The sequence below is a fragment of the Plectropomus leopardus genome, chromosome 2, assembly GCF_026936395.1.
Source record: "Plectropomus leopardus strain MGB_pleo_1.0 chromosome 2, ASM2693639v1, whole genome shotgun sequence".
Lineage (NCBI taxonomy): Eukaryota > Metazoa > Chordata > Actinopteri > Perciformes > Serranidae > Plectropomus > Plectropomus leopardus.
Window position 1 is genome coordinate 9,967,097 of NC_142177.1, and position 24,481 is coordinate 9,991,577.

Here is a 24,481-nt window from a genome sequence, read left to right on the forward strand (position 1 = left end):
TAATGAGTCTTCTTTGCTTTCGTTAATGTTTGCGTTAATTATGCTACAAATCTAAAAATAATGTGTGTCAAAGCAGTAGCGGTACCAAAAAAAGCAGATCATAAATCTATGTGGCCCTAAAATATCCCTTTCAGTAGTATGCAGAGTATGTGAGTCAATATTTAAATTCCATTCATTTTATGTCAACTATAACATTATAAATTTTAAAAGCTAAAAAAACACCACTAAACCAAAATATATCCAACATACAGGCCAGAGAAAACAAAATACCATCAATTTAGCCACTAGAGGTGACCAGTATTCTAAGAGCTCAAGCCCACAGACTATGGTCTGCATTGTGACGGACCACCCAGTCTTCCATTGCTATAAAGCGCTTTCCTTATTAGCTCGCTCACAGCTCGTCGAACCCTGTCAGAATAATCCCCTGCCTGCCTCTAGACCGCAGAAAAGTAATCCTGACGCCAAGCAAGTACTGACCTTGCGCAAGGTGCTGTTAAGGTAGACCATCTCAATGCGGTCATAGTAGGCGTCCACCCAGTAGAGGATGCCCTGTGGGATGTCCAGACTGAGGCCGTTGGGCCACAGCACCGTTTTGCTGGTCAGGAACACTTCTCTGTTGGAGCCATCCATCCAGGCGCGCTCAATTTTGCCCCGCTTGCTCTCCTTGGGGTCCTCCTCCCAGTCTGTCCAGTACATCCACCTGAGGAAGCAACAAGGGAACTGTAATGAGTACAAGCATTGATGGACTACTGAACAGGCCTAGCAGGCACAGAACCAGGGGTCCACAGTGTCAGGGGCCCCCTCAATTTAACATATTATAATCTGTAAGAGACTTAAAAAGATCACAAACACATGCAAAGCAACTAAAAAGAGACAAAAAATGACCCCACAAAGACATCCAAAAAGAACTACAAAGAAATACACAATGAGACAAAAAACAACCAAGAAAGACACTAATATATAGACACAAAAACTGACATAACATACAGACATAAAATGACAACAAAATGATGCAAAGGTACTACCAGAAAGACACAAAACCACCAAACACCCCCCCCCCCCACACACACACACAAATATACCTAAAAAGACATAAAAAGACTAGAAAGAGACACAAAACAACTATTAGGAGAAACAAAATGCCCCAAAAGACAAATACACCCCTAAGAGATTAAAAAAAAAATAATCTTAAAGAGACACAAAAAAACCATAAGGACACAAAAAATACCACTAAGAGAGAAAAATGCCAACAATTTGGTTCTGGGGGCCTTTTGCATGTCTGTACCCAGGGGCCCGCTGTCTTATAATCCACCCATGGGTACATAAGTATTGATAAAATGTGATGCCAAGACAGAAAAAAAAGATTTGTTGGGGCATCTTGACGAATCTTTAGGCATTAACTGAGCCAATGACATTTTATCCCTCTGCCCCAAAGCGCGCAACACATCAGAGCTCATCAGAGCATCCAGGAAGGCAGCTCCACAGTGTTTCTCAGAGGATCTGCCCACAGGCAAACAAAAGTTTGTCACCATGTACTTTAGCACCTGTCAATTTCCTTCATGCTGTAAGCTCAGCCTTTTAGCACTGGCTGTCTACAAGATCGCACAAAACTAGACACAACCCCCCCTTTACTGGAATATGACTGACATTAGCATTAACATTTCATATTTCCTTCTCCATCTGTCTCCCTCTCTTCCTTTCCTTTCTGCAAATTCCTCCTCCTCCTCGCTCTTCTCTCTGAGCCTGATTGATTACAGGCATTAGTGGAGGCGAGTGCCTTTCCCCTGGGAAGTGTGTGGACACACATCACCCTGTCGCAAGCAATCCAAAACGTGTGTGTGTGTTTATGAGCGTATTCTTCTCAGGAGAGAGCGCAGGAGGTCATATCAATAAGACCCATGCGCACACAGCAAGATTAAGAGCTATTTGAAAGAGTGCGAGAGAGATATTAATAAGCTGAAGGAGGAAATCTGGCACGTCATGTGCAAAAACGCCCCATCTGTTTTAATAAATAGCGTGCGATAGGTGTAATCAGAGGGGACGTTACATTTCAGGGTGGTCGACAACACAGATGTGATGAAATTGATAAAAGGTTCTTTGCTGGAAATTGTGGAGGGATGCAGATGAGACAGCGGGAAAAAAAATGTTGCAAGTGGTAAACAATAAAAAACAATAAACGGCTTATAAACGAGAGATGAGTGAAACTGAGACAGAAAGAGAGTGGACAGAAAAAAGGATGAGAGGTGAGTGAAGGAGCAGCTGCACTTATTTCACTTGACTCATCAGACAGCTGACCAAAAGAAATGACCACCCATCATCAATTTTCACCATATGTTGCATCATACTTCATTAAACAGCCACCTCCAAGTCGGCGTAATTTTAACTGCTGCCATAACGTCTACTGTGCTGCCGGTGCAACATCTGTGCAACTCTTTACCTTGTTCCAAAATCCCTTTTCTCTGGAAGAAAATAAAAACCTCCCTCCACTTCTTTGTCTCCCTTACCCATGCAGAGGATCCACTACAATGGCACGAGGATGAGTCATTTTTCCCTCAATGAGAGTTTTGCGTGTCTGCGAAGCCTTTTCTAGCCGAGCCACACTGATGGTTTTCTTAGGCCCGTCGTCTGTCCAGTACAAGTTGTCAGCCATCCAGTCCACAGCTATTCCCTCCACTGTGTGTATTCCTGAGACAAACACATACTGTTGGTGAGGAGCCTATTGCTACAGCAAACAGATACACCACTGACTACAGTCTTTTCAAGAGTGTTAAATCTAGATTTAAATGTTTTATACTTTTTTAGAGTTAAACCCCGATTATTGCCTTTTGATGCACTTGATTCACTAAGTATTTTTATTATTTATTTAAGAAAAGGGACAGTGCACACTGATGAACATTTGCATGTAAATATGCCAGATTGTAACCAAAGGCTATCTGTTGTCCCAAGTTACAGTAAGAATTTGCAGCACACACTGTATTACATAGCAAAATGATAAGACAAAAAGTGCGATGTGGTAAGACAAACCCAGGAATTGGGGAGACCCAAAGTTTAAAGTGCTTTAGGGGCCAAATGTTAAAGTGACGGGTGCTAAAGTGCTTGGGAAAAAGTGCTGGAGTGCTGGTATTATTGCATATAAGTCTGTGAGGTGCTGGGATGAGTTCACACTGCTCTGTTGCACAGAGTTTCAAAATTATTTCACATACCTAAATGTATTTATGTACGCACTATTGTAGGAGTTTGCATACTTAGATGTAAGCAGACACGCACTATCGTGTTTAGAGATAGTCATAAAAACAGATGTATTTTACCATGTAGAATTTTTAATGTATTCTATGTTCAATTTGTGGATAGCAGTCCACTTGTTTTCAATAGGATGACCTGGAAAAATAAAGGTTTTAACAAATAAAGATGTTTGCGTTTCACACATGCATTTATGTTCCAAGTGCAAATTTTGTTCCCGCTTTTTACGGCCAAAAGCTGGACTAAAGTCCATACCTATAACTGGAATGTGAGTGCGTGTAAAACTTTAGTATCACCTAGGAAAGAAATTTAATTTACTCAGTTTAAACTGTTCCTTGCCTTCTGTTTAAGTGGCTATCTTAACACCTGGACCTGGGACAACTCTTGAAAATTAGCCTTCGAGTGACACTGGCATATTTACAACAATGTTTATTAATGTGCACTGTCCCTATAAAGAGAAAGGAAAGAAAAGAAAAGAAAAGAAAGAAAGAAACTTTTACAACATTTTTTTACACAGACTATAAATCTATTTCTGATCACTCTGAAAATCAATCATGTAATTCATCTACATACTGTAGCATCCTTTTTGTCTCTCATCAGCCGTCATTACCCTACCTTCCTTAACGATGGTATCCCTCTCTGTTCCATCAATCTTCTGTCGCCCGATGATGTAGCTGGTGGCATCAGCAAAGTAAATGAATTCGCTCTCTGAGTGAAAGTCCAGAGCTCTGGGGTTCATCAGATTCTCTATGGGGATCATGTACTCATCTGGCACCTTGGCATTCATATCCATGCCTCTGATGACCCCTGGGCGACCTTTACCATAGACGAGGAAGAGCTCGTGCTCTGGTTCTGCAGCAAAACAGGGAAAAAAAGCAAGAGTGTAGCTGGGACATGAATTCATGTGTACACAACACAACGGAGGCTGTTAACACTAATCTTCTTTCATCCTCTCACCAATATTCTGCTCTTTTATGATCTCTGGTGACAAAGAATCAAAAAATGAGATGCTGACTCATGACTGTTTTTTTTTTTAAATAATGTTTATTGATTAAACAAGTAAATAACAAGCAAGATCAGCAAAAGCCCTGAATGAAAATTAAGTGATTTTGAATTGAGAGGCAGAGAGACGAGGTGGTGGGGGGAGGGGGTTGCCTTTACTTAAATTAATCGTGTCATTTTCAAGGACACTCTATTCTCAGGAGGCAGATCAATATAATGCTATTATTGGTTGATTGAATATTAAAACACTTCTCAGAACAAGCTGAATCAGGCCGGCAGCTTTATGGAGAGGTCAGTGATGAGCTAGAGACTCAGACTAAGTTATGTATTGCTCAGCTACTTTGTTCATAGCTCTTTCCCAGTCTACAGCCCAGGGGAGAACCGCATCCCGGATTCAACCTTGGCTGCCCTTGGCTTTAGGTCTACAGAGCTGAATCACTGTGGCTCCCGAGTGTATACTTACTGTTGCGCTGGGAGCATGCTCACATCAGTTGTGCTGAATCTGAAGTATGCTACAGTGAATTGTTTCCCAACCTTTTTCGTCAGACGTACCTCCATAGCCATATATCATATCACATACCCTCACTGACACAACCAAACATGTCACTGATTTTAAACTGGACGTTATTTGATGTATAAAATTACACAAGATGTTACAATATTGTTTTTGTACAACTATACTGTCGATTTTAATGTCAGTTCAGCCAAGTTTAAATTTCTACTAACGTTACCACTGCTTGTAGTGGCAAAAGCTATAATGTTTTTTATTTGTTAATCCATCAACTTTTTTTCATCACTTTTAGCTAATCATTTAACAATATATCTATTGGACAAATTATTTCAACCATCTCATCAAGACTTTTAGCTAGATTATCTATTTTAACAATTTAACCATTAGGCTAACTTTACTTTGAGCGAATTTCGATTTACATTTTGCTAACTATTTCCACAGTTTACATTTTGCTAACTCTTTCAACTATATTTAATTATTCATAGTTTACTTTCAATTTCAACCTCTTATTTTGAGTATTTTTAGCTAACTTAGCTAAGATTACGTTACCTGTTTTGACCTGTCTGCTTGCTTGCTTGCTAGTTCATGACTGTTTTCAAAATATAAAATTGTTAACTGGTTGCAGCCTACTAAAAATGTACTTTTGTATTATTTATGTATTTATTTTTGATAAAATAGCACTTTTCTCCCCAAAGAGTATTTGAGCTAGTGAACACTACACCACAATCTTTCCTTGTATCCTCCGGCAACAGGTAACAACCCCCTTGGGTTAACCGACCTGTTCAGAATCACTGCTAACGTTACAGTGGATGTTTGGAATAGTATTTTGACAGCGATCTGTCTGTGCTGACAGGAGTTTATTTGACATACATTTATTAGAGGGCATTTGCAGATTTGCAGCCACTGAAACTTTATCATTGTGTCATTACACTGAAAGTCTTACTTACTTTTGCAGGACTTGCCATCGCTGCCCAGGCTGAATCCAGAGCGACAGCGGCAGGTTCGAGTCTTGTGGCCGTTCCCCAGCAGACAGATATCCGAACAGCCTCCCGCCTTCCCAAACTGGTCCACCTCACATGCATGACTGCGTACTGAACACAAGGAAAGTTGGAGATGAAGTCATAAAACCAGAAGCATTAATTCAGTGTTCAGATGTGCATGAGACATGAAAGTATGTTTACGTGTGTGCGTGTGTGTGTCTGTGTGTGTGTGTGTGTGTGTGTGTGTGTAAAGTCTACCTGGCGGCTGGCGTCTCTGGTGGTAGACGTGCAGGGCTCCTCCCTTATCCACCCTGGTCACTACTTGGTAGTCTGTGCTGTTGAAGCGGTTGACCCTGATCACACTGGTTTTAGGCTGCATGTTGGCATTGTCTGAGTTGGTGGCATACAGGTAGTTTTCAAACACAGTCAGCCCGTAAAGGTGCTCGATCTTGAAGAGAGAACATGGAAAGTGGGGAGATGATAGAAAGGAGAAAAAGAGAGGGAAATTGTATCAAATCTCTAAAAATCAGAGTCACTTTTTATCAGTGCTTTACTCAACTTTCTTATTAGCTACATGTAGGCTGGCAAAGAACTCCAGTTTTACATAAATTAACTCTTACTGACAGTAACGCAGTCATTGGTGTTACTCGTTGCCCTTCATGACCATAAAGCAGATAAGTGCTTCTACAGAAATGAAATATGTACTGTACCAGTGCCATATTTCCTGAGCTTGTAAAGAGTTTAATATGTTCTGATGAAGGAAAACTTAAGGAAAATTAAGCGATGCTCACTAACCTTCATATCGCATCTTGTCTTTATGCAAGCAGTAATACACAATAATGTGGTCTAATATGTGAAATTAATGGGCCACATTTCTATGTGAAGTGGCATCAGTGAGTCAGTTAACTGATAATGTACTGATAACTGATAATGTAGCATGAAGCAGAGTGGTTGTTTCCATGGTAACTTTTAGTTCAATAAATCATTTGCTCTGATGTAGAGCAGTGGTTAAATTGTTTACTGTCACCTTCCTTTGGTTCACAAACTACTTTTTTTCTGTGGATGTGGTATCAAAAAGTGTTATAAAATGAAAAAGTGTTAAGCCGCAGTGACTAAGGAAACCAGGATTGCTCCCGATAGGCAGAACTCATGGACAAATTGTAGCTTTTATCTCACAAAATCAGGAGGAAAAAGCAAACACATCTTTTAGATCTGGACAAACATAGGCCAGTGACTCAGTGTCCCAAGAGCCCGTGTCAGCAGCAGCATAAAACCTGAAATGGCATTGTGGTCTATCTAAGGCTGGGCCATAGAGAGACACAGAGAGTCCAGAGGAGAAAAAGGGTTATTATCATAAGCTGAAGTGTGATGCTGTGCTGAGATGATACAGAGAATGGAAAACTGTTAGCATCAGACATTTAGGAAACATGACTGTGCACTCTGTTACTTTTACACACTGGGGGCCTGACAATTAAACGACACGAAAATGCGGAATACTCGTAAAATTAATACTAATCATACCAGCAACAATCTGGCAGGTAAGTTGTTGTATAGCCTAAACTACCAAAGACTGCAGTTTCTTGAATGGCCACTTGAGGCAGGTGTCAAAAGTGAGTCAATTCTCATCAACACCCATGGGAGTCTATGTACCAGGTTCAGACCTGGAACAAAACAACTGTACTGGTGAGTTTTTATATAACTCCACCATTTACATGTTATCAAGGCTTAAATTTACACAGATTTAAGGGCAGCTCCGACCTTTCGTCCAAATTTGGTCACTTTCAACAAGAACAATAACAAGATGGCTGAAATGCCAAACTCATGGCTTCAAAACAGGAGCCTACAAACCAATGGGTGATGTCACAGTAGTTACATCCATTATGTTATCCAGTCTATGGGTTGGACTTCGGAGCCGCCATGGTGTTTTATATTCCCTCATAATGAGATGTGCAATGTGATTGGTTGATGTCTTCATATGCAGTGCAAAAGCTACAAAAAATCCCCCTCAATCTGAAAAAAAGTCGCTTTTTTTAGCTGCTTAATATTCAAACTCTGTTTGAAAGTACTCATGGCAAAAACAACCGTTAAATACATAAATAAATAAATAAATAAGTTATGTGACTTAATTGCACAAAAGAAGTTGCCACCCGGAGTGTTAAGGCCTTTCCTCACAGATGTAGCAACCTTCAAGGGCATGATAGGAATATTTATATCTTGCTACTTGATTTCACACCTTCAAGTTTGAAGTGGCTGAAACAATCTGCAGCCAACATCAGAACTGAATTTGTCCAAATATAATCAATTAAGGAGGCGCTCAATAAGCAGGCATTAGATCATTTTTGTCCAATCAAGCATGCATCTTGATCTGAACTTCAAAAACTACAGTTTTACACAAAAAGTTTCCTATGCAGCTTTAAGAGAGCATGTCAGGCCTTAATAAACACACACACACTCTTGATAAAAAAAAAGCCCAACAAGGCCCCATTAATAACACAATTCCTTTTAACCTTTACCTGAAGGATGTGCACACTCGAATGCCCTATTACAGGTGCGCGCACACACAAAGTAAGAAATGGTGGTTTGTGTGTGTGCCCTTAGGTTCAGTGAGTAAATGAAAGCTATTACTTCTCTGCAGATCACAGTAAAAGCCATGGTAACAGGTTACTGTGTTTCATCAGTGCTGCAACATCAACAGCCTCAGCATTAAAAACTATTAATCAGCTGCTTTAATGAAAAGGCAAATGTCCCCCGTCTTCTCTCAGCTCATAACTCACTGAGCAAGAACCCATTACAGGAGTTCACAGGAGAAGCATAAGGTGCGTTATAGATATATAGGGAACTCTAACACTCAATGTTTAGAGCATTAAGAATAGCGTACACAAGGACAGCTAATTTAAGAGAGATTATCTCCCTGCTAATTGATGTTAATAAGAGTTCAGAGCAGTTGTTCTCACCAGCAGGCCTTGGATGATGGTGTGTCGGTTCTTGCCTTCATAGTCCACCACCTCAATGTAGTCTAAGTAGGCATCGGCCCAGTACACCAGCCTGCTGACGAGATCCAGCGTGATGCCGTGGGGGAATACTATCTTACTGTCCACGAGCTTGGTGCGGTTCTGGCCATCCATGTCACAGCGCTCCACCTTGGGGATCTGACCGTAGTCTGTGAAGAATACTTTTCTGTGGAAACAAAGGATCAGCGCTGGTTAAAACAGATGGATGAATAGATCAAGTGATTCGGAAAATAGTTTCATTTTCAGCCCATCTGGCTTTGTTAGAATTGATTCATCGGCCTTATTTTCCTCGCAGGGAGACCATAATTATCATGCTTCAGCAGCAGACGAAGAGAAAGATGCATTGTTTAAAGGAATACTTCACCCACAAAATGATCATTTGTTTATTAATTCGTCACTCCATGTTATGTTGAAAACAGGGAAAGAACCTTTTCTCACATGCCTCCTGCCATAAGACTTCAAAATTGAGAAAAGTGATGAATTGGAGTGAAAGGGAGCCACATTTAATAACAGCGAAACTATATCAATATATATATCATCTATTTACAAACCTTCACACAGCTCATGCAGTATAATACAAGTCTGATTTTTACAGTCATGCTCAGTAGCTCCCAAAACATGCATTTACGCTAAACTGTTTCTATTTTAAACACTTCCGCATAAATAGCTGCACGGAAGAGTAGCGTGCCATTTGATCTCTGCTCAGTGAAATGCACGAGGAGAGATCAAAGTGGTTTAAATAGTAATGTTTAACAATAATGCATGTGTCTGGGAAACATCGAGCATACGACTAGATAAATGAGACTTGGATTATACTGTATGACGTGTGAGAATCTGCAGAGAAATGTTTTGATATAATTTTGTTGTTGTTACACACGAACCCCTTTTATTTCAGTTCATTAAGAATTTTCTGTTTTTTGGATACTACGTTCACTGTGAAGACATGCAAGAAAAACACTTTTGTCAAGACTTCAGTGTAACACGGGGTGAGTAACTGATACACAATTGACCATTTTGTGGGTGAAGTATTCCGTTAAGTAATATTTTTTAAGGAATAATGTTGAATGTTTGCTCATTATCTTTGGGTCTTGTACTATTGTTTGGACAAAAAAAGATGTCCTCAACTTAAATTAAGCAACTCAACTATAATATTTTCAAGACCTAAAGAGAGGACTTTCCTAAAAGTGGCATGATGCTATCATGTGACTTCTATTGGGAATTTAAAACAGACTTAAAGAACTATCTATTTTGTGAAAATACTTGGAATACCAAAGCTATTTCAATCTTTGTTTTTTTATAGTGGAATTCCTAAAATAACACACATGAAAAGGTTTGAAAAGGTTTGGAAAGGAATAAAAGGTTTTGTTATTGATGTAATGCCGACCGCCAGGGGGATAAAAATCACATTTTCTTTTAATGTAAAAAACCCAAATAGTGTTGAAAGTTGGTCATAAGTGCTTGAAAAATACTCTTCAAACCTTCCATTCATGCATTAAATCATATTACTATTGCAGACAGATAAAACCAAGGACAATATGTAAACTAAGTGTTTTTCAAGTAATGTGTCAGAGTTAATAAATCTGAAATGAATCTGAGTATTTGTATATTAATAGACTTGCATTATTCTGAACAAACAAATTTCCACTCAACACCTGGTATAAACACAAAAACTGTGTCAGAGCATAATCATTATTTGGGTTTTGCACTGCTGCCACTTAAGTGTCAAATAACAAATTATGCTTACATTCCCTTTAATGTGTTAGCAAAGTAACATCTTTTTTTGAAAAAATATATGGCAAACAAGCTGGATAACACATTTCACACAATTTCCTTGAGATGCCCTGCCGAGATGAAACCTCGAAAAATCCCGTCATAGTGGAGAACAACAGCCAGTAACCAGAAGATAAAGGAAATCTAATGATGTTGGTTTTTGTCAATTTTTCTTTTTTTTTGCCAGTGAATACAGTAAAAAGTCAGTGTGGGAGTTCTGGAAAGATTTGTGGTCACTAATTTAACATCACAACAAAGGATGATTTTTGCTGTCATTGTTGTTTGTGTTGTGTTTCTCCCCCTCTAATCACTGTGGACCGCAACAAAAGAGCAAAAAAAAAAAAAAACATTTAACAGTGAATCTACCTGACCTTGTTACTGGAGGAACCAATTACAGCCGAGGAAATTGCGTGGGATAAAAACGACGCACGTAGCTACAGGCACATACACCCACATTCTCACATTGGTGCTGTTAATTTCAACCAAGCTCTCAGACACTCACACAAGCACACACCACAGACACACACACTTTCAGGAATTCTGATGGAAAGTCTGGTCATAAACAAAAGAGCTGTAACAAAAACATGCTTTTACACTCCAAACCTATACAGTCAGCATACCACAGCGCAAACGGAACATCTGCGCTCAATTACTCCAACATCCAAACTCCCATTTAGCCTTTTCCCCCCATTTCAACTCATTGTTTTAAAGGTTGGGTAACAACAACACATGACAGAAGTCTGACTCCAGTTGTTCTGAGGGGATTTTAGTTTGCATGGAGTGTGTCTACGCAAAAGACAGAAAGTAAGAGATCAAACTGACCCCATGGTCGGGTCCAGGGCGATGCCTTTAGGGTTATACAGCTCCTGGTCCAGGAGCGTGACACATGTCTGCCCATCCTTGTCACACACAAAGATCCTGTCGTCCACGTCATCCACAAAGTAGAAGTTTCCGGTAAGCCAGTCGATGGCCATCTGCTCCACATCTGGACAGAGAAAGAGTGGGGGGGTGAGGAGAGGGGGAAGATGGGATACAAGAAGCAGAAACAGTGTTTTTGGTACTTGATTTGATGGATTTTGGCTGGTTTAGAGCTTGAGCGTGTGGTGTTTTTGGACATACTTTTAGCAGATGGGTAAGAAGCTTGACTCATGGTCATGTGATGAAAGTAAATTAGTCAGCAATACTGTGCGGCAGCTACTTGAACAGCTCCCTCCGCAACACTAACACACTCACACACAGTCCAGACTCTCAGGTTTGGACTTGGGGTACTGACTGACAAACGAAACGACAGCCAGCTCCAATTAGCAAGTGTCTAGGTAATGCGTCTGTCATTCAAAGTCACTCTGACAGACAGAATATGAGACGGGCTGTTTGTTGCTTCGAGGTGTGTGATGTTGCCGTAGCTGTAGCTAAGAGACGGCAGGCAGGCGGTTGCTGCTGCGTTTATTTTCCTGGGACTCGGCTTCCAAGGAAGACCAGGGCCCCACCCGATGATGAAAATGAAAAACCTAGGTGTGCGCACATGGCACCACACACACAGACTTTATGGAACATAGACAGGGCAAAAAAAAAACTGGAATACCCCTGCTTTATCCAAACTGTCCTGAATGTGGTGCAGGACCACATAGGGAGGGTCTGAGAGAGCAGAAAAATAGTGAAAGAGAATAACATGAGACACTAATACACCCCTCTCCCTGGTTCCCTCATTCCTTCCTCTTCCTTCCTCTCCTCAAACAGCAGCTCAGCCACGCTGAGACTGAGCCAAGGATTAGAGAAAGAAAGCTATTGTTAAAGCTGAAGGAAAGGAGATGTATGGATAATAAAGGTCTAGAATGATTAATTTACTGTAGTAAGTGCTGGATAATAGCTTATTATATTTACTCAAGTACTATACTTAGGTATACTTTGGACATACTTGTGCTTTGCATATGTTTTTTGTCAGTTTCTCCATTTTAAGCTACTTTTTACTTATACACCACTACATTTCACAAGAAAATGTTGAATTCTAGGCTACATTTAACACCACAATATTATTTTAAAAGCTGAGTTTTTAATAATATAATATGAGCATATAAAATGTAAGTGCAATGTTATACAAAATATTAAACTACCCAACAGCAGGCTATTTAAAATAGTTAAATATTTGCTCTTTCTATACCTATCAGCTAAATTATTAAAACAATAAAACAATGCATCAATAATAATTATCCAGTAATATCTTATAACATGATGACAGGGGTAATTCTGCCTACACAGTTAGTTATTTGAATTATATTGCATTGAACCGGCACATATTGCATTTTTTTCACTTGGTGGCAGCAGAAACAAGCAGTAAACATAACAGTGACACATTATCACGTTTTAAGTTGATAAGATGTCAGTAAACAATTGCTCTCAGTTTACACATCCAGCAGATGGAAATTAGCATTAGCTTTCATTTCATGTTTTGTTTCAGTCCGTCCTGATAATTGTAAGTCTAATATCTCATTTCAACTCTGTTTTACTTTCGACAAACTCCTGAGACAAATATTCAGATTCAGCTAAAATTTGAAACTATGTTTATTTGCTAGCTAGTCGCTAACTTTGTCTGTCTGCTTTTCTGTGCTGCGCAGTTAGTGTACAGAGGGGTTTTAGAGCTTCATCTCTAAACCTCTCCACTACCCAGCAAACAACAAAAAATAATCTTTAAAAAAAGATGATAAATTATATATATATATATATATATATATATATATATATATATACACACACACACACACACACATATATATATATATATATATATATATATAGAGATAGATAGATAGATAGATAGATATTATTTGAACCAAATAGTGTAGTTAAATTAAACAGTAAAGTTACAGCCAGAAAACCAAAACAATAATCTGTAAGATGCTAAAGCGCTTGCTAAAGTCTATGATAATTAGGCTATTTGTTGGTAAGTCACTACAAGTAGCACCTTTTAAACACTAGCCTTATCATGTGATCCCATTTTAATATAAAATATTTATTTTAGTTTTTTACTTGTAACTGAATAGACCTATTTGTGGTTTTGCTACTTTTACATTAACAAGGAATTTTTCCAGCACTGACTATGGTACCTATAAATATTTGATTCTGACTTTTGATTTGATTTATTTCAAATACATAAAAGAAGGAAATAGGGAAATTATTATACAAAAGCAGACAGACAAAAAAGCCGATATTTACAGACAATGAAAAACACAGAGCAAAAGAAATGGTCAAACACATAATGACTTGGTTTACATATTTGAAAAGGAGTGAGAAGTACAAACTTATGAAATCCCACCCCTTCTCCATAAGTCATTGAATTTTAATCAGTCAGCTTCTTTATTAATTCAAACCTAAACTCTAATTAATTTATTAAATTAATTTTTCATAATTATTTACAGAAAAAAGAGGAAGATAAACTAGGAACAAAAAAAATTAATAACCAAATAAAAAAAAACAATAACCCCTGGTGATTGTCAAATCCCCTCTATATATTAACACAGGGAATGCAACTATAAGTCCGCATGACTAGAAAGTAAGAAGGGAAAGTGAGTGAGAGAAAAAGTGGGGAGGAGGGCTTCAAAAACCACAAGACTTGTATTTTCACAGCTGCCCCAAGCTCTGCTCTCCACACACGCCGACTTACGCACGTACACAAACACCTCCGATACAGGGCTACAGTGGTGCTGCAGGAGGCCTGCAGGGTCACGCAGTGCTCGGTGCTCAGGGTGGAGGTCTAATATGGTGGTATGTTTACCAGGGTGAGCAGGTCACTGTGATGATTTAGGGCAGACCAGAGGATCGATTTCTTCAACCAGGAGAAAAGCTTGGGTTGAGGGGAAATGACAAAGCAGATTCCTCGCCATAACAGTGCAATAAAAGTGCGCAGAGTGAAAGCTTACCAGCCCTGGACCAATAAATCTGACTGTAATTCCAGAGGAGCCCTCTGTGTTTAGAAAAACTGACACATTTTTCTGAAGAGCCTGGCTAGAGGAGGGAGGGAAGTGGAACACTTTCAAATATTTTGGGTTCGAGTAAAAGTGGAAAACGGATAAAAGAAAAAATGCAGATGGACGGAGAGGAAAGGAAGAAAAAGTGAGAAGAAAAGAAAGACGATAGAGAGGAGAAGAAAGAGAGAGAGAGATCTGATTTCCACTAGGGAAACTTGGCCATTGTGCAGCAGCATTTCTGAGGTTTATGGGAATCAGGGGCCATATTCCCAAAGGTGCTCTTAATTTTTAACACAGAGTTCTCTGTTTAAGCGCTTCCAGCTGCCTCACAACACACTGATTCACTGATTAAGCAAGGGATAAACAAAGGAGGGGGGGAAAAAGGCAATTGTGCAATATTCCAAAAATTTACCAAAAGACATGAAAAAAAATCTGTCCCCTACTCTCCGACACCCCCCTTGCTCTCCATTTTCCCTCCACCTCTGCTAAACAGAAATGGCTCCAGCAAAGTCTTCTCAATCTCCTCCCATTCTCTCTCTCCTCCTTCTCCTCCATGCATCATCCCCCTATCCCTCCCCTTTGTCTGCTCCCCAGAGGTGGGAAAACAGTCTAGATTCATTAACTGCAGCTCTGTCTGTCTCAAACTATGCTATAAAAAACAACACAGAATAATTGAAAAAACAGAACTTGCCGCCTTCTTCACCCCCCCCTTTCTCTCTCTAACCAACTTGTTTTCTATGCATTTCCTCGTTCATCTCTCCGCTCCCTGTTGGGTCTAAGAAAGCAACAGCCGAGTTGATGTCTAGATAATGTAATTAAAGTGTATTGCTAAATGGGGCGATGCCAAGCAGGAGTATTACTCCAATAACTGTATGTAGGAGTAAAAGCGAGGGGCATGCATCCTCACAGGCACCAGCTGCTCGTACTATGGCGCTGAATAGTGTAGTAACATCACAGACATAACTTTTAAAGGGGTGGATTTGGCTTTGATACCTCAGAATTGTCACTTTTAAACTGTGATTAAAGCTTTAACACCGACTGCTCATACACCCCAACCCCCACTTCCCCTCGCCAAACTCTAAAACTCCAAAACACTCCCTCAAGCATCTGGTAAAGGCGTCACACCAGAAACACACAGGCAGGGGGAGAATGGTAAAGAAAAAAAAGGGGGGGTTCTGTCAAGAGTCAGACGCAAAGAAAGCAAGAAGCAAGAGGGGAAAGGAGGAGGATAATTAGAGGGACTTAAGTGTAGAACAACATGTATTTCATGGTTTGAATGTAACGTGTAAAAGGAGAGAGAGAGAGAGAGAGAAAGAGAGAGAGAGAAAGAGAGAGAGAGAGAGAGAGAGAGGTTTAAAGCTGGACAAAGTGTTGAATGCAGAAAAGATTTGAAAATGTGCTGACCGGTTCGCCTTTTAACAGCACATGACCTCTTAAGGAGATTTCAGGCCAGTGTCTGTGCTAAGCAGCACACTGTAGCTCGCTGTGCACGGGGGAGCAGGTACTGGAGCTCTTACAGTACAAGCGGGGAAGGGAGAGCTTAGTGACAGCTCTGGGATCAGCCCTCGTGTGCATAGTGTGGAGCATCAGCATCTACAGGACTTCTGAATGTTAAGCTTCACTTCTAGGTTTCCCATCGGAGGTACTTTCAGCGTATGTTAGAAAAAACTGATTCAGCTGATTTTCATGTACTATATGTATTCAAAGTTTGTTTCCTGCTGCAATATCGTCAACACAGTTCACAATAAATGATGTCTGACAAGCACAGCTTGTTCAGACTATGGTTTGTGTAATGGAAAATGATGAGGCAAAATTGTGTAAAAATGCAAATTGGATGTAGTTCGTGTGCCAGAGTTCCTCAAAGTCGTTTGAAACAACAACAAATGTTTGAAATGCATTGTGTTTGCACTGCAAATTGTATTTTTATCTGGATAATTATCCAAGTTCTGCCCGTTTGTCTGTCGGTCCACCACTTTGGTAAGGACTGAAACAACTAGACGGACTGCCATGAAATTTGTAAAGTCACTTATGGTTGTCAGGAGATAAATCCCTCTAACTTTAGTGATCCGCTGACCTTTCTAGCAACTCTATGGGGCTGAAGTTTTTGCTTTTTTAGTGAAATTTCTCAAAAACTATTAAATGGATTGCCACAAATTTTAGTTTGTTTTAGTAATGTTTATGTTCCCCTCAAGATGAATAATAATCACTTTGGTCATCCCTTATCTTTTCGTGACATGCCATCATCAGATCAAAATTTTAGTTTAGCCATTTATTTATTGTTTATTTATTTATTTATTTCCTTCAAGCACTTCATTTTTTGCGTTATATCATCGCGAAAACAGGCATCAAGTTAAGTAGCCTACTTGTAACAGTTTTGTTTTTGTTTTGTTTTTTGTAAATACTCTGGCTGCTAATTTAAAAAAATAAATTAAAAAATTATTCATTGATGTTTCATAAACAAAACTTCTCTATATCTAGAAAAATGTAAATATTTAACTGAAAAAAAAACAAAAGTCTTTTCAAGTTATCTGTCTCAAGTCTCAAGTTTTGAATACCAAGTCAAGTCTTTTATATAAATGTTAAACAAGCAAGTCTCACGTCTTTAAATCTATGGTTTAACTCTGACTCGAGTCAAGTCATGTGACTCGACTCCCCCACCTCTGCTTATCAGCAAATGCTAGCATGCTAACACACTAAAACAAGATGGTTTATGGTAAACATTATACTTGCTAAACATGAGTATGTTAGTTTTGTCTGGGCGGTAGAAGCTCGGTCTGCACAGACTCGGCTTGAGAACTGGAGGGTTGCCGGTTCATGTCCCGCGTTTGGACCAAGTATGGAGTGTGAACTAGCACAGGCACTTCCGAGGCGCACTTGAGCAAGGCACCAAACAATATGAGTGCTCCAAGGGGCCACCGTACTATGGCTGACCCCGCATTACCCCCTTAATTGCATGTGTGAAAGTTGTGTGGTTTGACAAATAAAGAATGCAATGAAATTGTCATTGTGAGCATGTTAACATGCTAACATTAGTATTTAGCGCAGAGCACTGCTGTGCCTAAATAAAAGCTGAGAAATGATCTTTATATACTATTGAGTTACACACATTTTTTTAATGAAAGCTAAAAGTATTTGAAAAAATAGTTACATTTTTCATAGTCACATGGGGCTTACATCACCACTTTCGTTTGTCTGACTGATTGTGAGCGACTGGTATAATTAGCAATGGCAAGAAACAGACAGCGTCAAATATAGAATGAGGGTAAGTGTATGTTTCCTGACATTTGGAAGAGGAAAGTGGGACTAAGAAAAAAACAAACAGTCAAAGCGAATGTAATGAAAGTGAGTGAGAGACAGTTTATATGTGTGTGTGTGTGTGTGTGTGTGTGTGTGTGTGTGTGTGTGTGTGTGTGTGTGTGTGTGTGTGTGTGTGTTTGGGGGGGGTGGGGAGTGGAGGCACATCTGGACAACTAGTCTGTGGCATACTGAGGTCATGAGTCACTCCAACCACACGCGCATCATTTCCTGTATGTTCACCCCTGCCATTGGTTGCTGCTGCTGGCTCCTGCCATGTTGACTGTAAGCATAAACCTGCTCCTCCTATTCTGTCACACTCACACGCCAGCAGCCTGTCCAAAAGACCAACTCTGCTGTCTGGGCAGTCTCTCCAGATTATGGGCTAGAACAGATGAGAAAAATGTGCCCTTTTGTATTCTATATTTTTTGCGCTGACGCTAAGAGTTCAGGGTCCTCTGGGTGGTCGAAGGATGCAGATTTAGATATTCCTGACATTATTTGCCGAAGTCATCATAAACATAAAGGTTTATACTTTTTTGTCCATGTTTTATGTCATTTCCAGAACCTGTCCATGCCTAAGATATGGTTTACGCTGCAAGACAGTCATGCTAGGAAACAACCAGCACTTTATTTATCTGTCAGTTTGTCTCATTAACCATTAAAATGCCTTCAAATGCCATCTCTGTTTTTCTCATATAACTCACGCACATACTGATATGAAAATAGTAATAATGTCATTCAGATACAGGAAGTGCGGTGCCTTTCAATTGCTTCCTTATTTCAGCAATACAGCACTAATCCTTCATCTGTCATGCACATCCTGTCCGTGCTCCTTAATGCAGCCAGTTCTCCATTTTGTCCGTATGTGTGTGTTTATCAGGATGTGTGTGCACACGAGCGCCGCAGTGTGTGTGGGTGTGTATGTGTGTGGGGGGGGACAGCCGTGGAGAACCCAGCTGAAGCTGCTGGAATTTCCTGCAAATTCTTCTGGTGCTTAAATTGTCGAGCACGAGTGAAACGAGGTTGTGGTTAAAGGCGCAATGCGTGAGATTTAGGGATATTTAGTGGCAGTGAGGACTGCAGACTTCAACTAGCTTAAACCTTCTCTTGATTAAAATTCCTTCAGAGTTTGTCATTCAGGAAATTTTTACCAGGAGCCAAATTATCGTCAGAGGTGTCCTCCTTTCCAATACAAACAGACCTGGGGCCGTAATCACAAAAGATGTGATAATACTCTCAGTGAGATCCAAACTTAGCCTAAAAACTTCCAGCAAGGAGTCCTAGCTTAGTAGTGGTTTAGGAAAATCCTCAGAATAACTCTGAGCAAAGAAGGGACAGAAACTTTTATCTTAGTGAGGAGGTGTGGTTGACCCCAATACCAGGAATGATGCTTTCTTTTAACATATGTGATTGGTTGTCACAGACATGCCCTTTGTGAGCCTGCAAAGTGTGGACACCCAATGGGAATGAAATGAATTGCATCACAAGATGAGATTGTTAAGGTATTTTCAGTGTGATCACACTGCTGCACCTTTGCATTTTTTTAGTTGCAAATATTTTAGTGTTGTGCTCACTTTATTTTTGACATTATAGCGTTATTGCATTGGGTGGAAGATGTGAGCGCATCTCTAATGAGAATGATCACAAAAATTATCCCTGAACTATTTACTCATTGTCATCCAGCATTTGGAGAATGTTTCTCCGACTTCTTTGTCTTTCCACCATTTTCTCCTTGAGGGTAAGAAAACATTTAAGCCCTGAAAAAGTCATCACAACCCTACAGTTTTTCACCTTAGGAGGTCTCTTAAGATCAAAGATGCCTTGTGAATATCTTCAATCTGCCAGGATCTGGTCTTACCTTTCAGGAGAAATTTTGTAACTAGGAGCAACTCTTTGTCCTGGTAAGCTATGTGATTACCGCCTCAGGTGATTAAAACCAGTAAAACACATTACAAATCAGTTTTTCTTCTACGCTGTTTGGTATGTTGCAGTAGGCCTAACAACTGCTAATGCAGGATAATATTTTCTCTCTGATTACTTAAGATCCAGACATTCAGGTGGTTTTAACCAGGAACCAAATGATCGTTATTATTATTTGTTGGCTGGACAAATGTATGTTTTTCCAAGCAGGAAATTTCCGTATTAGTGTGGCCGTTTTTTTTTTATTTTGAGAAGGGTGTTATGATGTCTTTTTTGCATGAGCCTGATTGATTAAGGAATGCAGTGAATAATTTGGAAATAAGAGATGTGGCTCGAAACAGATGGAGAGGTGCATCAGGCTCCATCTTTCACTTATTACTTTGAGAGACACCAAAATGCCTCATGCATAATTTTCGTCGTTCGGAGATAGTCTGATATCACCTGCTTTGAAATGAACACATTTCCAAATGACAGTTACACCACACTGTGTGAACATGTGGAAGACAGATCTGCCGGACTGTCATCATTCAGCCTTTTCATCTTCTCTGATGGTCTGCGCTGGGAAAGTCATTTCTGTCATGCTGATTCCTTCTTTAGTCACATGGAAAAGGGAAGTGAACAGAGATGAGCCACTGCATGATGAGCAGATGGGATCGGCCACAGTACTTGGATGCAAGCAGGGGCGTAGCACCAAATGGGTTCGATGCAAAAGCAGCCTCTGTTGCCTGCCCCCTTTTCTGTTTTGGAACTTCATGATTTTTTTTCTTGGGGAAAGACAAGTGTATGTTGGTTCTCCAGCAGCATAAGCAGTCACTTTCTCAGTTATAGCTGCATTTAGTGCAGGGGTGGCCGAAAGCATTTTGTGAATTTAAGGGGAGAGAGAGGCCTCAGGGAACTTTTAACCAATGTATTCAGTCAATTTTAATGTAGTTATGGCGCTAATTACTAAGACAAAAATAATGCAAATAAAACCAAACATTTCATTCCAGGTTTTTTGAAGAATCCACTCCTATTAGGGCCCTGGTTACTCAATCCTACGTTTTCCGCCATTGCGACCGGGCCCCCAGTAAGAGTGCCGAGCCATTTTCAGTAGTTGAAAGCAGTGGAATTACAACTTCAGGTCCATCATGCTATGCTGTTGGGCCAAAAAATGTTTTTTCCCCCTAGACTTACATTAAGAGAGAGACATCTGTGAATTAGTGGATACATTTTTTTGAGCATTACCACCCCTGCGAAATGACTCGTTTCCCTATCAAGATTTGATCCATTTGGTCCAACATAATTTGAAATGTCTAAAAGTGCTGCAAGCTTACACCACTTTATCCCTATTCAGGTTAGCGGAGCGCTAAAACCAGTTATACTGTTCAGCCAGCAGAAGTTTTAAGTGTGTCTGCTCTATGGGCCCAATTATGCAGAAGCAGCACATATCATATCGCAGAAATAAGAGCTCTTTTGACTTCATGCACCGCTGAGTAAGTTTTATAGGAATGAGTGGGGCCCCGCTGCAAATGCTGTATCCATGTCTCTTTATACATCCATGACTATGGTGTCCCTGTATGCAAGTACAAAACAGAGAAAGAAATAGGAGAAAAGCTGAGCTATATACATATATATATATACACGCTTATAGTATGTCTGCATTATACCCTGATGTTGTGTACAGAAGTGGGATTAAGAGAATGTGGAAATCCAGGAAAGACGTGGCGCAGAATATGAACATAATGACTAAGTGAGTGAAAATCCTGTTTTAATTTAAGTCCTTAAATTTTTGCGGGTAAGTCAGACAATGCAGATAGTTATGAACCATCTGTCAACCATCTCCCTTAAGATAATACAGTGATGCATTCCTACTGGCTTTGTGAGGATAAATGTATTGTTTCTGTGGCAGCTTTCTCTCTGATTCACAGTGAAGACAAGAAAGCCAGACCGCAACACAGCTAGGAATTAAAGCAAAGAAGTGATAAACGGATGGGAGGGGAAGCGAGTGTGGGTGTGGAGGCTTGACCTGCATGTTGTCGACACTCGGGAGCATGCACGTACACACGTCTGCCCTGAATCGCACTATTTGGATCTCCAAGGTCTGTCTTTTAGTGTCATTTCAACAGGAGAAAGGACTCTTTCTGAAAATTAAGCCATGGAAAAAAACACAGCTGCTTTTAATGTGCTGCCACCATGGCTCTGACTCACAGGCTGTGCACGAGCGCATACATAGGGATTGATGCTCGAATCGGTTTTGGCTACATTTCTGGACATTTTTTCTCCACCTGTTTACATTTTACTTTAAAAGTGAAACACATTTGAGCTCACTCAGACCAACAAGCCCGGCCAAATTGCCATCTGTAAAGGATGCGAACCAGACAAAAATATCAAGTTGAGGTAAGGATGAGCTTAGGCCTATAGCTAAAACCTGGGCTTGCTACTGATAGGTGGGGAAGTGCCTTAAAATGCCAAAGGTGAAAAAGACTTGAAAAATTGATTTGTTAGATGGATGTCACACAGGCAGACATCTGATTCCAATTGCATTAATTTCTAGGTCTGAAAACAGACCTGAAAACATCTGCTTCAATGTGTTTTTACTGTATATACCAGGCCAGTTTCTATTGAACACGGTTTGGACATGTTCTCTGAATTGTGTGTGTCAAAAGAAACTTCTAGCCAGCTTATTTAATAGTTTCAAGGTCCACCTGCTGAAGGAGCTGTGGGCGAAAAGGATGTCTGCTGTGCTGCTTTTTTTTTATCTTTACCCATCTACTGTGCTATCAAGTCTGTGCATCATTTTAGCCAGACCTGCATTAATAATGGAAGCATGGAATAGACTTCTCTGGCTGAAATGCTACATACAGTTTAAACGAGCACAAAAAAAAAGTGGCACTGATTATCACTAAGGATCTAATCAGGAAAATATACATACGTCACTTTAGAAAAAAAGACAACACATTGCATGTGATGTTTATTTTCAAAATGCATTTTTTGGAGAGTGGAACAGATCTGTGTTTTTCGCTGCGTGCAGTTCCCCCAACAGCAAACACCACAACCAAACATAGAAAATTCTGCTTGAAAAAATCATGAGATGTTTGACAGGTTGCTGTGTAGCCACAGGTGGTGTACAGTGTTTTCTTCCAGCCTTGCCACACGAGTTAATGAAATCTGCAGGGATAATTCACCTTACGTGGCCTCCAGGTAAAAAAAATGTTCTGAAAATTTACAACAAACACACAAAAACAAACACCCACACACTCTTGTACTTCTATCTTTGTGATGACCCTAGCTCCATGTCCCAGTGTTAACAATCGCACCTTTATACATTACCCTTACCCTGACCTTAACATAATTCTAACCTGACCCTTAAAATCAAGTCTTAACCCTCAATTAGGCCTTTAAGAAGTGGGGACCAGCCAAAATTTTCTCACTTTCCAAAACTGTTCACTCTGTCGGTTAAAAACTTGCTCTAGTCCTCACTATGTAGCAAGTACAAGAACACACACACACACACAGATATGCATAGTTTGCCCTGTTGCAGTGTGAGGCAACTTTTTCTGCTGTTGTATTATGTATAATGTGTGCAGAACTGAACTGAATGTTCTTGGGCCTGTGCAGATCACACTGTGCTTTATAAATGTACTGGGGTGAAGTTATATGCTGCTGTGGTGTACTCACGGTGCAGGCTGAGGGAGATGTTGATGACTCTCTCATCTGTGAAGCTCTTCAGATTGGGGATCTTGGCACATTTGAGGTGTGTGGATGAGGGGGCGTCTCCTACGTGGATCCAGCACACAGTCTCCTGGGCGTAGAGGAAGTCCATGGCTGTTGTTTGTTTGGTACTGGTGGACAGCAGGCTGTGGACTGTGGTGCCACTCAGGGAGGTGGCCTGGATGTTCTGGGAGTTAGCAATCAGCAGGACAGGCAGGCGGTCTACTGGCACTGGAACGTGAGGTGAACAGGAGGAAGATGAACAAAACATCCACACAGTCAAAACTGGACAACATTCAGTCCTCCTGCTGTCTGCTGGTGCTTACCATTCTTGGCTTTGCACGAGCGGTTGTCTGGCTGGGGCAAGTAGCCCTCCACACAGGAGCAGGTGTAGGAGCCTTCAGTGTTGGTACAGGACTGACTGCAGGTCCCGTACAAACTGCACTCGTCAAAATCTGAACCACAGAAACAACAGATCGTCTTATTATAGCAAATAAGAAATTTTAGTTAAGAAATTAAAACCTATCTGCAAAAAGGAAAAACAAATGCTGATTTAACTTTAAAACTAACAATTCAGTGTCTCCTGCTCAGTTTAGTTTTGCTTGACTTAGTAAGTGATTCATTAAAGGTGACGTGTTTCACAAAATAACCATGACATCAGTGAGGCTTACAAGTGTTGCTCATCAATGCCTGTGACTCCTCTATAATATCAGTGCCTGCAAAGATATGAATGTTTTTAAAGAGGCTTTTGTGGGAAATGCTTCACACTCCCAGGGCCCCTAAACTACCCACTGTGTGCTCTGCACTTGATTCAGCTTTGTCAAAACCTGAGTAAACACTGGTGCAGCTCTGTAATCCTGCACTGATGTGGAGTTAGAGGACAAGAGGCCTGACTCAGAAGATGTAGACTGTTCGATAAGCCTGCCATTGGCCGTGCCATTCAGAAGGAATTCTCTTCCCCTTCTGCTCTCTGCATGCTATTGTTTCCAATATCAATGTTGCTGTAATGAGTCACACATATAACCCATTTTCCACCCAGATTAACACATGTACACAGTTTTTTTAAACACAAGGAAGCCCACTAAAAATAGGTGAAAG

At 40.3% G+C, this 24,481-nt stretch overlaps 1 protein-coding gene across 2 annotated transcripts in view; it reads right to left on the reverse strand.

The window, feature by feature from the left end:
- The window catches only part of lrp1aa (low density lipoprotein receptor-related protein 1Aa), a 125,753-nt gene that overhangs the window by 57,529 nt on the left and 43,743 nt on the right, over positions 1 to 24,481 (reverse strand). For both annotated transcript variants that reach the window (XM_042499984.2, XM_088084293.1), the window contains exons 5-13: positions 23,710 to 23,838; positions 23,351 to 23,614; positions 11,337 to 11,499; positions 8,688 to 8,910; positions 5,992 to 6,181; positions 5,701 to 5,844; positions 3,856 to 4,092; positions 2,505 to 2,685; positions 478 to 700 (exon numbers count right to left, since the gene is read on the reverse strand). In XM_042499984.2, coding sequence (XP_042355918.2) covers positions 478 to 700; positions 2,505 to 2,685; positions 3,856 to 4,092; positions 5,701 to 5,844; positions 5,992 to 6,181; positions 8,688 to 8,910; positions 11,337 to 11,499; positions 23,351 to 23,614; positions 23,710 to 23,838 — 1,754 coding nt within the window. The remainder of the gene's footprint in view (positions 1 to 477; positions 701 to 2,504; positions 2,686 to 3,855; positions 4,093 to 5,700; positions 5,845 to 5,991; positions 6,182 to 8,687; positions 8,911 to 11,336; positions 11,500 to 23,350; positions 23,615 to 23,709; positions 23,839 to 24,481) is intronic.